The sequence below is a fragment of the Maylandia zebra genome, linkage group LG5, assembly GCF_041146795.1.
Source record: "Maylandia zebra isolate NMK-2024a linkage group LG5, Mzebra_GT3a, whole genome shotgun sequence".
Taxonomy (NCBI): domain Eukaryota; kingdom Metazoa; phylum Chordata; class Actinopteri; order Cichliformes; family Cichlidae; genus Maylandia; species Maylandia zebra.
The window spans coordinates 23158146-23172935 of NC_135171.1; the positions used below are offsets into that span (position 1 = coordinate 23158146).

General features: G+C 39.0%; 1 protein-coding gene across 6 annotated transcripts in view; it reads right to left on the reverse strand.

Moving 5' to 3' along the window:
• cacna2d3 (calcium channel, voltage dependent, alpha2/delta subunit 3) overlaps nt 1-14790 on the reverse strand; it is a 39153-nt gene that overhangs the window by 1627 nt on the left and 22736 nt on the right. For 2 of the 6 annotated variants that reach the window (XM_076884031.1, XM_076884035.1), the window contains 23 exons: nt 13994-14065; nt 13156-13236; nt 12997-13071; nt 11984-12067; nt 11625-11696; nt 11465-11526; nt 11281-11348; nt 10911-10956; nt 10702-10799; nt 10455-10548; nt 9003-9098; nt 8764-8885; nt 8124-8201; nt 7978-8039; nt 7843-7887; nt 7690-7752; nt 3835-3905; nt 1402-1477; nt 1109-1149; nt 951-1006; nt 678-795; nt 448-561; nt 86-167 (listed from right to left, as the gene is read on the reverse strand). In XM_076884031.1, coding sequence (XP_076740146.1) covers nt 86-167; nt 448-561; nt 678-795; nt 951-1006; nt 1109-1149; nt 1402-1477; nt 3835-3905; nt 7690-7752; nt 7843-7887; nt 7978-8039; nt 8124-8201; nt 8764-8885; nt 9003-9098; nt 10455-10548; nt 10702-10799; nt 10911-10956; nt 11281-11348; nt 11465-11526; nt 11625-11696; nt 11984-12067; nt 12997-13071; nt 13156-13236; nt 13994-14065 — 1776 coding nt within the window. Of the gene's footprint in view, nt 1-85; nt 168-447; nt 562-677; nt 822-950; nt 1007-1108; nt 1150-1401; nt 1478-3834; nt 3906-7689; nt 7753-7842; nt 7888-7977; nt 8040-8123; nt 8202-8763; nt 8886-9002; nt 9099-10454; nt 10549-10701; nt 10800-10910; nt 10957-11280; nt 11349-11464; nt 11527-11624; nt 11697-11983; nt 12068-12996; nt 13072-13155; nt 13237-13993; nt 14066-14790 lie in introns of those variants that run through there. The other 4 variants (XM_076884032.1, XR_013098645.1, XM_076884033.1 and 1 more) reach the window with 4 other exon arrangements.

Here is a 14790-nt window from a genome sequence, read left to right on the forward strand (position 1 = left end):
TGTTTCCTTTACTGTCAGCTTTCACTGTATCGATGTTGACCCGCATACATACAGATAGTGTGTGCAGATCAGCACTTTCACATACCTCAGGGTGGAAAGGATGACATGATTCAGGCTTTTTTCTGTCCTTCTGATACTTCAGTCTCTCACATTTTAGTGACTCGTTGTGTTCAAAGGAGTCAAGGGTGTAAGAATAAATCAACAAGATATGGTTCTAAGTTTGAAACCCAACTAGCATGCATTAAACCTCACTTACCCTAAACCACAACTTCAAATTTAACCCTAAGTGTAATCATCTCAATAGTAAACCCCTCAAGATGAAATTCATAATGATCACTTTTTCTCACAGCCAGCTAAACATATTTAGGAAACAAATTTAAAAAAAAAACAACTTTCAACTATTTTGTTTCAGTTCATGAAATGTCTCTGCTTCATACAGAAAGGATATATATGATCTCAATGGGATCCATTGTCACTGGAGGAGCACTGCTGCAGTCACACTTATTATCCACAACAACCATGAACAGGTTGCTGCTGGGAATCTGCTGTATGACAAAAGATCTGCAGCACAAACACAAAGTCTAATTTTAAAAAAAAGTTTAATGTTGGTTAAATGTAATCAAATGATACTATTAGATTATTATTTCATGATTAATAGACAGTTCACTTTGCAGCACCTGATGCAGCCGTCGCACTCAATGTTTCCGGTTGTTTCTTTAATGGTCCGTTCAGACACAAATGCAGGGTATTCTGTATCACATGGTACCATCATGGTTTTACCCCGAGATCTCTGAGCTGAACGTGAAACAGAGCAGGTTTAACTGAAACACAGAGGCTTTACAAAATCAGCATTAAGCAGAAGAGGTTTTCTTTCTGCCGCTCATACTTTCCAAATATTCTCCCTCTCTCAGATCTCAAATGCCTATAAATCATCACGAAGTTACGGTTACCTTTAACTGAGAGATCAATATTCCACCAGCTGTACAGGTTAAATTCTAGCAGGAAACTAAGAGAAAAGCAGAAACATAAAACATAATCAGTGTTTGTGATGAAAGTTATAAGAACAGAGTAAACCATACTAAACAAATATTTTATCAAAAATTCTTACATGACAAGTTCAGTCAGAAGCCATTTAACTACAGAAAATGGCTAAAAGACAAAGAAAAGATAAGGTCAGCTTTTTTATTTGCTTTGTTTTGTATTGATTGTTGTAAATGCTGTAGTTCATTTTCCACTTGTTCAACATGCATCAGCCACATGCAAATGATAACCACAAACTGAAATATGTTCGATAGCCAGTGGTTTAGTTTGAGGACATATGCAGCTGTAGATGTTGTGAACCACAGATTATAAATATCCTTTGACTTCTCTTCCTCTAAACGCTGTCTGTTGCACACTTACATCTGACAAAGTGCGTGCACTGTCACTGCTCCCAGCATACTCTCTGCAAAGGGCCTGGTAGTCATAAAGAGTGATCCTGAAACACACACAGCACAGTGAAGGTCTTAATAAACATCCGATCTCATCATCATCATCATCGTTTATTTATATAGCACTTCGAAAACACACCTGGTAGACCAAAGTGCTGTACAATAAAAATATAAATATAGTAATAAAATAGCAAAAACCAAACATAGCAATAAAATTAATAAAAATGTCAGTTACCCACAGAGTTAAAAGCCAGGGAGTAAAAATAGTTTTTTTTTTATCTGGACTTAAAAACTGGCACTGATGTAGCCTGTCTAATATGGAAAGGAAGAGTTTTTCAAAGCATCAAAGCCGAAATAGAAAACGCACAGGCTCCTCTAAGTTTCAGCCGTGACTTAGGGACTGAAAGCAACAGCTGCTCAGCTGACCGAAGCGAATGAATGGGGACATGGGGCTTCAACAAAACAGACAACACAAAAAGTCCAGTTTGAGAGATAAGATTTTAACCACAAAAGTGCCGAACCAGAAATTCCCGCACAGTGCTGTAAGCGGGAGATCAGCAAATCGTGATCCACTGTGACGTATGCAGCGGTCTTGTCCAACAAGACAAGCACTGCATATTTACCACGCTCTGTCGTTATCAGAATGTCATTCATAACTTTTACGAGGGCTGCCTCCATACTGTAAAAGGGCTTACAGCCGGACTGAAAGATTTCACACAATTGAGAGTCATTCAAATAGTCCATCAACTGAGTATAAACAATCATTTCCAGGATCTTACTCAGAAAGGGAAGCTTAGAGATGGGTCTAAAATTTGACATGACTGAGCTGTCTAACCCTGGTTTCTTAACCCTTTAAGACCTACCATAGAACCAAGTTCGCCAGAGCTTATATTATATTTTTACATGCTGTGGAGCCATTTTTGGGAGCATTTCAAGTTGCTATACATCAATACAACCATTATAGCCCAAACTTTAATAATATGTCTGCATTAGGTGCATAGTAATTACATAAATTGCAAAAAAGTGCAATAAACTACAAAAAAATTGAAAATCGTTTTTGTTTTTTTAACATATATTTCTAGTTAGAGAAATTTAAGAGGCTTATCCCTCAAAACTGTAAATACAAAAAAGTTACACAAACTAGTTTCCCACCACAGGAAATTTATTTTGAGTGTCTTCATAGTTTTATTTTTGAAATACACCAATTTTTATATACTGCAGGAAAAACGAAAATAAATATTATAGTGCAAATTTGCAAAATAACAGCATATGCATCAAAATAAACTATTTCCAGCAGTGCAATATGAGTCTTAAGCATCCCAGAAACGACACAGAAAGTCATAAAGTCAAACATAACTTTTTAAAACACATAACAAGTAAAACGCAAGCTCATAAGGCCCCGATCGTAAAAAAACTACATTTCCGCAAAATGACGTCACTTCCGGTTTCGGGCAGGTCATGCGGTCATGTGATAGTTCGCGCTGATGGACGTAGGAAGTGTTACAAACAGCTGATGGATCGGCGAAGCGTGTTTCTGGAATATCATGTTTTTGTTGCTGCAAGTGATTTTTATGCAGTTTTTGCAAAGCTATATGTGGAAGGAAACTGTGACCTAGGACAAGCTGATGGCATAAGATGTAAGTACAACTCCTCCAGTTTCATATGCAAAAAAAATTATTGCGCTAGCTTACTTGGTTGCAGAGCTACCGGGATTTAAAAATAGTTACGCAAAACAGAGCGTGCCCGCTCCGATCGGCTGTAAAGGGTTAAGTAAAGGATGTATGACTGCATGCTTAAATTCGTAAGGTACTTGACCAGACAAAATACTAGTATTGTATAGTATACTAGTATGTTCAGAATGTGTGGTCCGATGGTAGGAAATACCTTTTTGAGAAAGCGGGGAGGAACAACATCATTTGGAGAGCCACACGGCTTAGATTTCAACACAGTTTCACTAAAACAGGTAAAACAATTGGTAGAAAAGCAAGAACCATGCATGCCAGATCAGCAGAGGTCTCAACCTAGCAACCTTGTCCACAAAATAATTAAGAAACTTATTGCACATAACCTGAGAAGAGTGCAAAAGAACATAGCCTTCTGTATTAAGTACATAATTTATAGTGTTATAGAATACACGAGGGTTATGCGAGCTGGCAGCAATAAGTTGAGAAAAATAGGAGTGCTTGGCAGCCTTTACTGTTCTCTGATAGACATTCACAACAGTGAAGGAGAGGAGCCCGTTCGCACAAACAGAGTTCAAAACTGGTGTGGCGTGTTGAAGGGGATAGCTGCTTAAAGTCTTGCTTAAATGTGCCTTATTCTCATATATAACAGCATGCTTTTTAGCCTTTGAGTTTAATTTATTAGGTTAAAGCTCAACCAGTTGTTTAACTGTGTCTCAAACCTTTTGAAGGATCCCATTTGTAGCAGTTTGTTCATAACAGCACCTTCCACCTCTCCAAAGAAAAGCCCTGTCTGAGAGAGAAATGATGTCAAAGCACACCAGAAAGCATGAAAAAAAGGATTTTAATTTGTTTAATTGTGTTTTATTTAAGCAGCATTAAGCATTCACAAAGAAACATGAGATGCAAGCTGGCTTTTTAGGGCATCAGCATGTAAATAGCGTCTACCACAGTGAGGTGGTAACCACTGAGACCAGGGGCCCGTTCTTCGTACCTCGCTAAGTAGGTTAGCCGGATTAGATTGTTGACGATTTCGCGTGATCCTGGATCAGTCGGTTCCCCGAAGCTCATCCGGGACTTGCTGCCATAGCAACAGAGCCGTAAGCGTAAACCTGCTCGGGAGCAGGTTTACTTTATGTAAACAGGATTAGATCGCGGCCACGCAGGTATGTCCGCTTCATTTATACGAAAGCAACAGCGATATTTTTCCACTGTTTCACCATAAATAAATATTATCAATGTAACTAAAGATAATGCAGCACTTGATCCTTTTATTGATTTCACACAGATACATACAGGTCATTTCCTAAAAAAGGGAAATGTACTATTAACATTCTATTACATGTATGTGATTATTACAGATGTAATTCATATTTCACAGTAGTAATTGCAAATTACTTTGTGTAATCAAGATGAGAGACCACGGCTATAAAAGCGAAGGTGGATTTGGGAAGCCTGTCGCAGCCATGTCCTGTCCGTATACGCGAGCAGCCCATTGCGGAAGGTGCAAGATTGATAAGGAGAGTTTTCAGAATTCAGCGTATATTGCGGGACAGACAGGATCCTTTAGCTCAGCGCGACAGTGTGCTCATTGAGAGATATCGATATTCCCGTGAGGGTATTATTTACTTAACCAACTTGTTGACGAGGGGGTGCAGGACCACCACCTGTCTTTTGTTCCTCTGCCCTTTTCTTGGTTGCTGTTATGAACAAACTAACAGAGTAATAGAGTATTACAGGCCAGTATTACCTTGCCAAGAGACGAAAAGCAATCTAAGAGATAAATATTACCATTCTGTAGAATACTCCTGTATTCCACCTTTACTTGTTCCCATGTTCTTGTGGGTCCTGTTGTGGCTCTAATGTGAAAGGGGATATAATATAACATATTATAATATAATATAATGCCATATGATATTGGACAATATAGTGTCATATGATAGATCTACCCTACCGCCTACTGGTGTTGGCCAGAGGGGCCGATGGCGCGATATGGCAGCCTGGCTACAACCGTAGCTGCCTCCACCAGTGTGTGAATGTGGGAGTGAATGAATAGTGGTATCGTAAAGCGCTTTGGGTGCCTTGAAAAGCGCTATATAAATCCAATCCATTATTATTATTATTATTAAATTACCTACGAGTTTGATTTGTCAGCAACTTTCTGCCAGCCCTCTCTCCTTGCTTTTGCAGCCTTTGCAGTGTTCTCTTGCGTTTTAATTAAACTCTGAAACTCCTGAAATCCCTCACTCAAGAGTTCTTGCTCTGCTGCCGGAAAATACCGAGCACGCCCCTTCGACATTTTCGCCGACCAATCAGCGGGTTGCCGATCAATGTTTCTACTATCGATGCGTAGCCCCTTTTACGACACCCAGTGATGTCACATTCCTGCGTCCAGCTGTACTAATCGTCAACAGCAGGTGTGTTCGGGGAACCGGATTAGCGAGCTCACGGTTAGCGCGATGGTTTGGTCTTGGATGTGTCATTTGATCTTGGATGCAGTAAGCGACGTACGAAGAACGGGCCCCTCTCAACAGAGAGTTGAGTGCACACGGAGCAGAGATGTTGTAAGCGAGAAGGACACACTGAGAGCAGGGGCCTGTTCTTCGTACGTCGCTTACTGCATCCAAGATCAAATGACACATCCAAGACCAAACCATCGCGCTAACCGTGAGCTCGCTAATCCGGTTCCCCGAACACACCTGCTGTTGACGATTAGTACAGCTGGACGCAGGAATGTGACATCACTGGGTGTCGTAAAAGGGGCTACGCATCGATAGTAGAAACATTGATCGGCAACCCGCTGATTGGTCGGCGAAAATGTCGAAGGGGCGTGCTCGGTATTTTCCGGCAGCAGAGCAAGAACTCATGAGTGAGGGATTTCAGGAGTTTCAGAGTTTAATTAAAACGCAAGAGAACACTGCAAAGGCTGCAAAAGCAAGGAGAGAGGGCTGGCAGAAAGTTGCTGACAAATCAAACTCGTAGGTAATTTAATAATAATAATAATAATGGATTGGATTTATATAGCGCTTTCCAAGGCACCCAAAGCGCTTTACGATACCACTATTCATTCACTCCCACATTCACACACTGGTGGAGGCAGCTACGGTTGTAGCCAGGCTGCCATATCGCGCCATCGGCCCCTCTGGCCAACACCAGTAGGCGGTAGGGTAGATCTATCATATGACACTATATTGTCCAATATCATATGGCATTATATTATATTATAATATGTTATATTATATCCCCTTTCACATTAGAGCCACAACAGGACCCACAAGAACATGGGAACAAGTAAAAGTGGAATACAGGAGTATTCTACAGAATGGTAATATTTATCACTTAGATTGCTTTGCGTCTCTTGGCAAGGTAATACTGGCCTGTAATACTCTGTTAGTTTGTTCATAACAGCAACCAAGAAAAGGGCAGAGGAAAAAAAGACAGGTGGTGGTCCTGCACCCCCTCGTCAACACGTTGGTTAAGTAAATAATACCCTCACGGGAATATCGATATCTCTCTATGAGCACACTGTCGCGCTGAGCTAAAGGATCCTGTCTGTCCCGCAATATACGCTGAATTCTGAGGACTCTCCTTATCAATCTTGCACCTTCCGCAATGGGTTGGTCGCGTATACGGACAGGACATGGCTGCGACAGGCTTCCCAAATCCACCTTCGCTTTTATAGCCGTGGTCTCTCATCTTGATTACACGAAGTAATTTACAATTACTACTCTGAAATATGAATTACATCTGTAATAATCACATACATGTAATAGAATGTTAATAGTTCATTTCCCTTTTTTAGGAAATGACCTGTATGTATCTGTGTGACATCAATAAAAGGATCAAGTGCTGCATTATCTTTAGTTACATTGATAATATTTATTTATGGTGAAACAGTGGAAAAATATCGCTGTTGCTTTCGTATAAATGAAGCGGACATACCTGCGTGGCCGCGATCTAATCCTGTTTACATAAAGTAAACCTGCTCCCGAGCAGGTTTACGCTTACGGCTCTGTTGCTATGACAGCAAGTCCCGGATGAGCTTCGGGGAACCGAACGATCAAAGATCACGCGAAATCGTCAACAATCTAATCCAGCTAACTTACTTAGCGAGGTACGAAGAACAGGCCCCTGGTCAGCTAAATGTTGTGTAGCCGGAGCTATTTGTTCTTGGTCTGCAGTTGAAGGTTATGTGAATGCTCTGATGCACACAATGTAGAGCACTTATATTACCAGATGTTACTTAATGTCTTTGGGATTTTCTAAAGTGGTAAATGCATAGTTCACTCTTCCACTTTGATATTTCCTTTTGACACTAATGCATTTCAAGACTCAATGGAAAGCCATTAAAGGAAGAACTGAATGAATAAATATCATAAAGAAAATTTCTATGCCTAAATATGTAATAGAAAAATTTGCTAGTTTTTTAAATTTATATCTAAATTTGTGCTTTTCACAGAAATGTTAACCCTGGACAAAGGAAGGTCAAAATCTAAAAAGATGAGTATTTTATTAAAAAGAAATACATTCTTCAAGCCAAAACTGGTCCTTTGATGTAGTTTAGTTGCACACAGTACCTGAGACTGTTCTTCTGTAACAAGAATAAATCCATTGTTGTCAATGAGATAACAGTTGATGTCCTGTTTGAAATGTGGATATAAAGATCATAGTCATATTTTCTTCTAATACCTTTCAGCACTCCTCAAGTCAGAATAAAGAAGCTCTCTTACCTCATTATCGCAGCTAATGCTACATTTTCCATCCAGAGCTGTACACTGAGCATATAAAGAACAGGTTAGTTTCATGCATAATCATGAGGCTCACTTTTGTATGAAAAACTGTTGTGACACTTGGTGTGTTGTTACCTGTCTGCAGGCAGTCCAGAACTTCTTCTGAAAGTATTCAAGCTTCATTTGGATCCCTACAGCTGAGAGCAAGACCAAGCAAAAGTGAGCTTGGACATAAGTGCAGCTAGAAACTAAAGATATGACAGAATATTCAAAGTCATTACCAGCAACAATTGGAGATTTCCTGTCATCGAGGAGCTGAATTGCTGTGCTGGCCAAAACCACACTTTTATTTTCTAAAGCTGGAGGAGAAAAGGAGATAAATACAGCTCAAGTTATAGTTTCTGTTCACTAGATGGCACCCTTTACCCGGCAACCGCACAATAAACCTAGTAATGGAGTTCAGTCTGGTCTTTTTTGCAGCCAGATGACTATAATAATTCGGAAATGGGTTCTGTGACAGAACATTTCAGGTTATGATGGCAAAGCCTGGCTGGATGCAGTCATTATTAACAGGGGAAAGGCGGGGCAAATGTCCCGGAGAAGGAAACTGAGATCTCTACCCTCCAGATAGTAGACAGCACGTGAGCCACATTAACGGCAGGAAAGCTGTGAGGGAGATGAGCATCCCACCAGTAAAAACCACAGTCCATAACAGAGAGAGAGACGTAGAAAGACAAGTTAATGCCTACAGCAACCAAATGAATTTGCAAAATGTACAGTGTGCAATGCTGCATTGAGATGAACTTGTATATTAGAAGATACAGGAAAATTTACCAGCACTGTGGAGATAAATTCATGTTTTGTACATTTTTGTACAGGCTCATAGAGCTGATATTTCACACTCCATAATGTTCTGCATACCTGTGCTGAAGGGGATGGAGTAGACAAATGTGCCGGGAACCTGCTCTGCTGCTCTCTTGTACCACAGAGGGAAGTGATCAGCATTAAACACACCCTCCTTGTCCTCTGCTGTCAGGAAATCTCTGAGGAAGCATACAGAGTGAAACTGAGGTGAAGAGCAAAGGATTAGATTCATTAAGTACAATCACAGCCTCACCTCACGCTGAATGGTTAGAGAAATGTTGAGCGGTGGCACTCACCTGTTGGAGAGCTGATCAACGGGTACAAACAGGTTGGTTCTCGAAAGACCCGTACGTGTTCCCAGAAAAGCAATCTCCACTCCTTTGTCTGAGTTTCTGTTGATTGATTTTAAAGCAGTGAGTGTATGCCACAAAAATATACCTGCGCTTTGATTTTACACACTTTCCCTCAACATTTGTGACTGATTTAATGCAGCATGTAATTTAAATTTCTCTTTGAACACAGTATTTGACAAACTGGGTATTTTTACATAAGAGTTAACTTAACACGGATGTTCTTATTAAGTTCATACTTGATTGCTTTTTAGTTATCCATGTAATTATTCACATATGACTTCTGATGCACTTAGTTTGATATTTTATTGGCAAAATTATTCATTTGTGACAAAAAATATTCAGCAGCTTTATCAAAAGGAAATTATCATCAGTTGCAAACATGCATACACATCTTACACATTATTCTAGAATTCAAAGTGTTGCATCATATCCTGTAACAGTGTAATAGTTGATGAAGAATTAGCTTCAGCTATATCAGCCAAAAACTGAATTATACAGATGTATTAATTTGAGTCTTACAAGGCATATCTTTTTAAGGTATGTATAATTTGAACAAAAGATGTTATTTAGGATTAAATAATTTCATAATGTGTCAGAGATTTATAAATACTAGTAATAATTAACTTTATATTTGGGTAAATGCTTCTAAAGTATTAAAGTGATCAAACCTCAGCTACATCGAAGCACCTCTGTGCATATGGCACTAACACAAACAGCACTTCTGACTTTGCTGGTAAAAGATGGCGACTGGATAATTGCTGCACTCCTACTTGCAACATGGAAAGTTTTGCAATCCATCATATCAGCATAGTCAATTAAAACTTAATTTAGCGTCGTGTACACATGCCACCAGATGGCTGTTTTTAACTCCCTGAGGCAACCACAAATTTTCTTAAATGCACAGTAATATATACCCCTGTGACTGCTTAAATGAACACTAAAATCAAATAAATCATATTGTTTTATAATTTAAAAAAAAAAGAAACATATTGCATATCATATTTTTGAGGTTTGGGGGGGCTTTTTTTAACTTCTACAATCTAATCTTATTTTAATGTTCTTTTATTCAACATGTGTGTTGAGCATAATCTTTATGTGTTTAAATGTATTCAATTATGTGGAATGCAATGTTTTTTTTAATCTATGTTTTTAAAAGCAGACCCCAGGAAGACAATCTGTGCCTTCCTAATAAATAAACAAAACAAAAGATGTCAGTATTTACCCAGCAAACCTGCTGGGCTTCTGTAGGAACCCTTCACCCTTCATTTACAGTGACATTTAAGAGTGCAGATGAATTACAAGCAATCTTGTGATAGTTTGGTATATAATGATAATCATATTATTAATGCTTTATTCACAACTATATCTCAGGAATAGGTACCTAAAGTTTCTTACTCTGACTTGTTGAGAGCCAAGCCAGTCCAATAGGCCTCGAGCGGAGCAGTGACCACAGCATCAAATAAAACCTCCTGGATCAGCTCTCTGTCACCTGTAACATCAGAGGATAACATGGGTCTGATTAACTGTATATCCATCTCATTCAACATGTTTTTGTCTTGATCACACTTGATAGGATAATTACATTTCAGAAATTATAGGCTGCTTGTACTATGACTTGCTTATGTGTCACTTTATGTCTTACATTTGAGGTGCGGTCTGCGGCCCGTCATGAAGAGTTTAATAGCTTGAATCTGGGTCAGGTGACGATGTTCATGCTCCTCCTCTATGTTGCAGTAAGTCCTGCATCCAAAAGAGCCACACTGTCAGACCACAGGCCTCAGGATCCCTGGTGATCACAAAGGGGTAACCTACATAACGCATGAATGCCCACTCCCATAACCCCTGTGTTACCATTCGTCTGCCAGGGCGACATCTGGCTGTTCCAGATCACGGAGCCCTGAAAAACACAAGTCAGTAACGCTTCAGCAATGCTGATCTGCAATGACTGAAACACAGAGTAAATTTACATGTGCAAGGATTTTTATCATTAGAGAAATTTGGTTATGTGTTCCTGATGTAAACGTCTTACTTTGTTGTGTTGGTACAAAAACTCATGTATAAATGGATATAAATAACCAGGTTTTATATATTTCCTGTAAATGCCACATTCTCAGGATACTCACTACAGGATACTAACCAAGTAAGATCTTCCTCACAAGCCATTTCTTCATGTATTTGTGAAGTATTCAGACTTAAAAGTTTAAATCAAAGAGTGGCGTACCTGCTTCGAGCGACACATTTCCTCTGAAGAAGTACTTTCCGTGACCTCTTGAGAGAGCTACTCCGACACTAGAGGCACGCACCGAGAAGAACATTAGCCTGAGTCAGTCAACGTTTGAGTAGAAGTGAGACATAAACTGATGGAAAGTCAGTTTATTATGAATGTAATAAAACTTTTCTTCCACCTGAATGGAGTTCCTTTGATGTCAGTGTAGTAATAATCATTGTGCATCTTTAGCACACGCCTCTGAAAGAATAACAGATTCATTCCCTCAGTTCAGAGACAACAAAGAGAACATTCTCATTTGTTATGGAGACACTAAGCGTCTTTATCTGCAGCCTCACCCCTCTATCCACAGTCTTCTTCACCTCCATAGAGAAGGTCCCTGTCCTCCTGTTCACCATAGCATTGCGTAACTAGAAGATAAAGCAGAGAGGGCAAGGCTGGGTCACTGATCATACTACCAGCCGGATTTCAATGCAATTGCACTGTGTTGCAGAAAACTGAGCAATCCCACCATGGCAATTCGTATGCTAATTTGATCTAATAGAAGCCTTTGCCATTACCGAACAAAGTAATAAATGTGTAATTACAGTGTGTAATGAAGTCACTGATTTGCTTAATATTGCAGATCCAAACACATTTAGTGGTTCATATTCTACTAAACATAAAGGCTTAAAACGATATGAATTTTGGCACATACTATGCCATCTTTGTCTTCCCATTCCACCTCCGAGAGATCCACACTGCTGTAGTTGGGCTTCCTCCTCTTCTGACCCTCCTGATACTGCATAGAGGAACACAGCATGCACAACTTAGTGACCTTTTTAGTATAATATTATTTTATTTGAACTAATAGCTTAACTTAGGTTCAAACATGTCATCTTATCTAGCCTTATTCATCTGTTAAACATACACATAAGACATAATTTTCAAATGCATGAGCCAGATATTAAGGAAATAGATCAATTTAGAAATCATTATTTTTCACTGTAATCTGTCTTTCATGTTGCACTTTCAGAATTAAGACCTACTCTTATTTATCAAGTGCAGTTATTGAGGTTTTGCTGAGTAATTATTTAACAAATCGACTGTGAAATGAACACTGTCAGGTAAATTAAAAATAATTAATATGATTGATAGAAAATCCACGCTCAAACAACTCTACATCGATGCATTAAACTTTAACATGTCAAACTTTGCTACTGAATGTAGTCCCGATCCACATGAAACAACAAGTCAATGACTACGACCACAGCACAGTTTTAGCCACAAAGAGACACAAAGAACCAACACAGACCAACACACACACGCACACACAGTTGCACAGAGAGGAATAGCACTAACACTGGCACACACAGATCCACTAGCACAGCCATAGCTCCCGAGGAACCAACGGTGCCAGGGCGAGCGGCTGTGATCTCTGCCAGTGAGTGTTAAGTTACCTCTGGGAAATCTCAGGCCAGCCAGCCCTATGAATGGCCTTTATCCCTGCATGCATACATCAAAGGAAAAGGTGGGGATTACAGACTATACGAGCCCATGTAGCCTCCTAACCAGATAACACATTTGTCTCTGCGTACCCTCGTGGGAGGTTCATATTTTTGGTTATGCATACAATAGCATGGACAAAAGAAAAAAAGGAAAAATAGGGTCAAGTCAGGGAATGCTGTGAGAATGTTCAGGTGTAAAAATAATGCTAAGAAAGTGAGTTACCAAAGGCCTGAGGTCCGGATGTATCAGGATGTAGCCATTGTTTGTGATGGCAAATACATATCCATGGATCCCTAACTAGAGACAGAAAATGAGATACTTAAGGCAGAATGAAAATATGCATATGAATACATTAATCTAGCCCAAGACAGCTGATTGTACCATATGTTTGGGGATGAGCTTCATCAGCTCCTGCAGAGGGATGTCTGTTCCTACCACCCCCAACAGAATACCCTGGTTCTTCTGCATGAAAAGATTCAAAACACATACACAACTTTAGATAAAAACGGCGTTTAATATTCAGTCACGCAGCAGTGGGAGGATATCATTGCTCTAGTAAAAGGTGTTTAAAGTATGAAAAAGTAAGTTTAGTCTTTGCTTTGCATAATTTAAATGAAAGAGAAGGGGCATTTCACCTTGTCAGTTTGGTAATTCAGTCCACCAGGGGTGTTTTTAAGGTATATACAGAAGATAAAGTCAGAAAGAAAAATACTACGGTCTGGTGCTCGCACTCTGATTTCAATTTCTCTTTATTGTTCATTTTTTTCAAAAGTTTAGATACAAAAGTGTCTTTTTGTCAGAATTTTTACACCAAAGAAGCCATAGTTTGACAAATTTCTTGTATTCATATAGATTTAAAGTGGACCTATTATGTTCATCAGCCCTACATTTATATGCCTGAAACCAATTAGAATAGCTTTTTCAAAATTTCCATATTAAAAACAATCTTTAGTTATCAATACCAGAGCTTTACAAAGCCTATAAGTTTATCCATGACCCTAAAACAAGCAGTTTGAGCACCCCTTGATCATTTTTAAAACAACTTTCTTCTGACTGGCTGTTCTTTAAAAAAGAAGATTTGAACATCAGGGGAGTTTTTGCGCCCACATCCACATATAGTGATTGATCTCACCCACAGAGACGCGACACACAGCCGTTATGTGAAATTTAATCATCAAAACACCTAGTAACTAGCTAATAAATGCTATAATTGACTCACAGTTTCATTCTTTGTGCTGAAGACAGGCATGGCCACTGTAGTTGTCAAAGTTGGGCCCGATTTGTCGTTCAACTGAAAAAAAAAAAGACACAGAAAAAAGCAAAAGAGGACTTTATTATTTATAATAATAAAGCAAGGGAAGAAAAATTGTATTGAAAAAAACACTCTCTCCCCTAGATAGGCTCTGATAATCAAACATAATTAAAATAACTTTTCGTTTTTTAATTAAAAGCTCTGAAACTGACAGGAGCCAACAATGCATTCATCCACAGAACATAAAACTTTCATTAAACTTTCTTCACCATCACATTTGATACATTTTAAGACAAGTTACATACAAAGCATGCTGCCTATGTTTATGTTGACACATTTTGTTTATCATCAGTACCTAAAGTCCTGCAAAATTATATTAATGATATAGATTATGTAAAAACAATAAATCTGAACCACCCAATAAAGTAGTTAATTGGTAATAACGATACAGCCTAAGTTACATATAAGTGTGTTATTAATGTATTTATTAAATGTGTAAAAATTGATCCCATAACACAAGACTGATGTGAAAGGCAGGGGCGGAATTTATTCCCTTCACATAATATATAACTGTAGCATCCAAACGGTCCTGAAGAATTACATGTAAAATGAACTGAGACTGGTTAAAGCCTTTAACTTGTCAGACCTGAACCATGTGCGGCTCATGTGCTCAGGAGGATGAAGGCTGACATCAGCGCATGAGCACCATTAAAATAGGTCTGCCTTTCCCTCACATTGTGAAATGGTACAGCTGAGCATGCCTG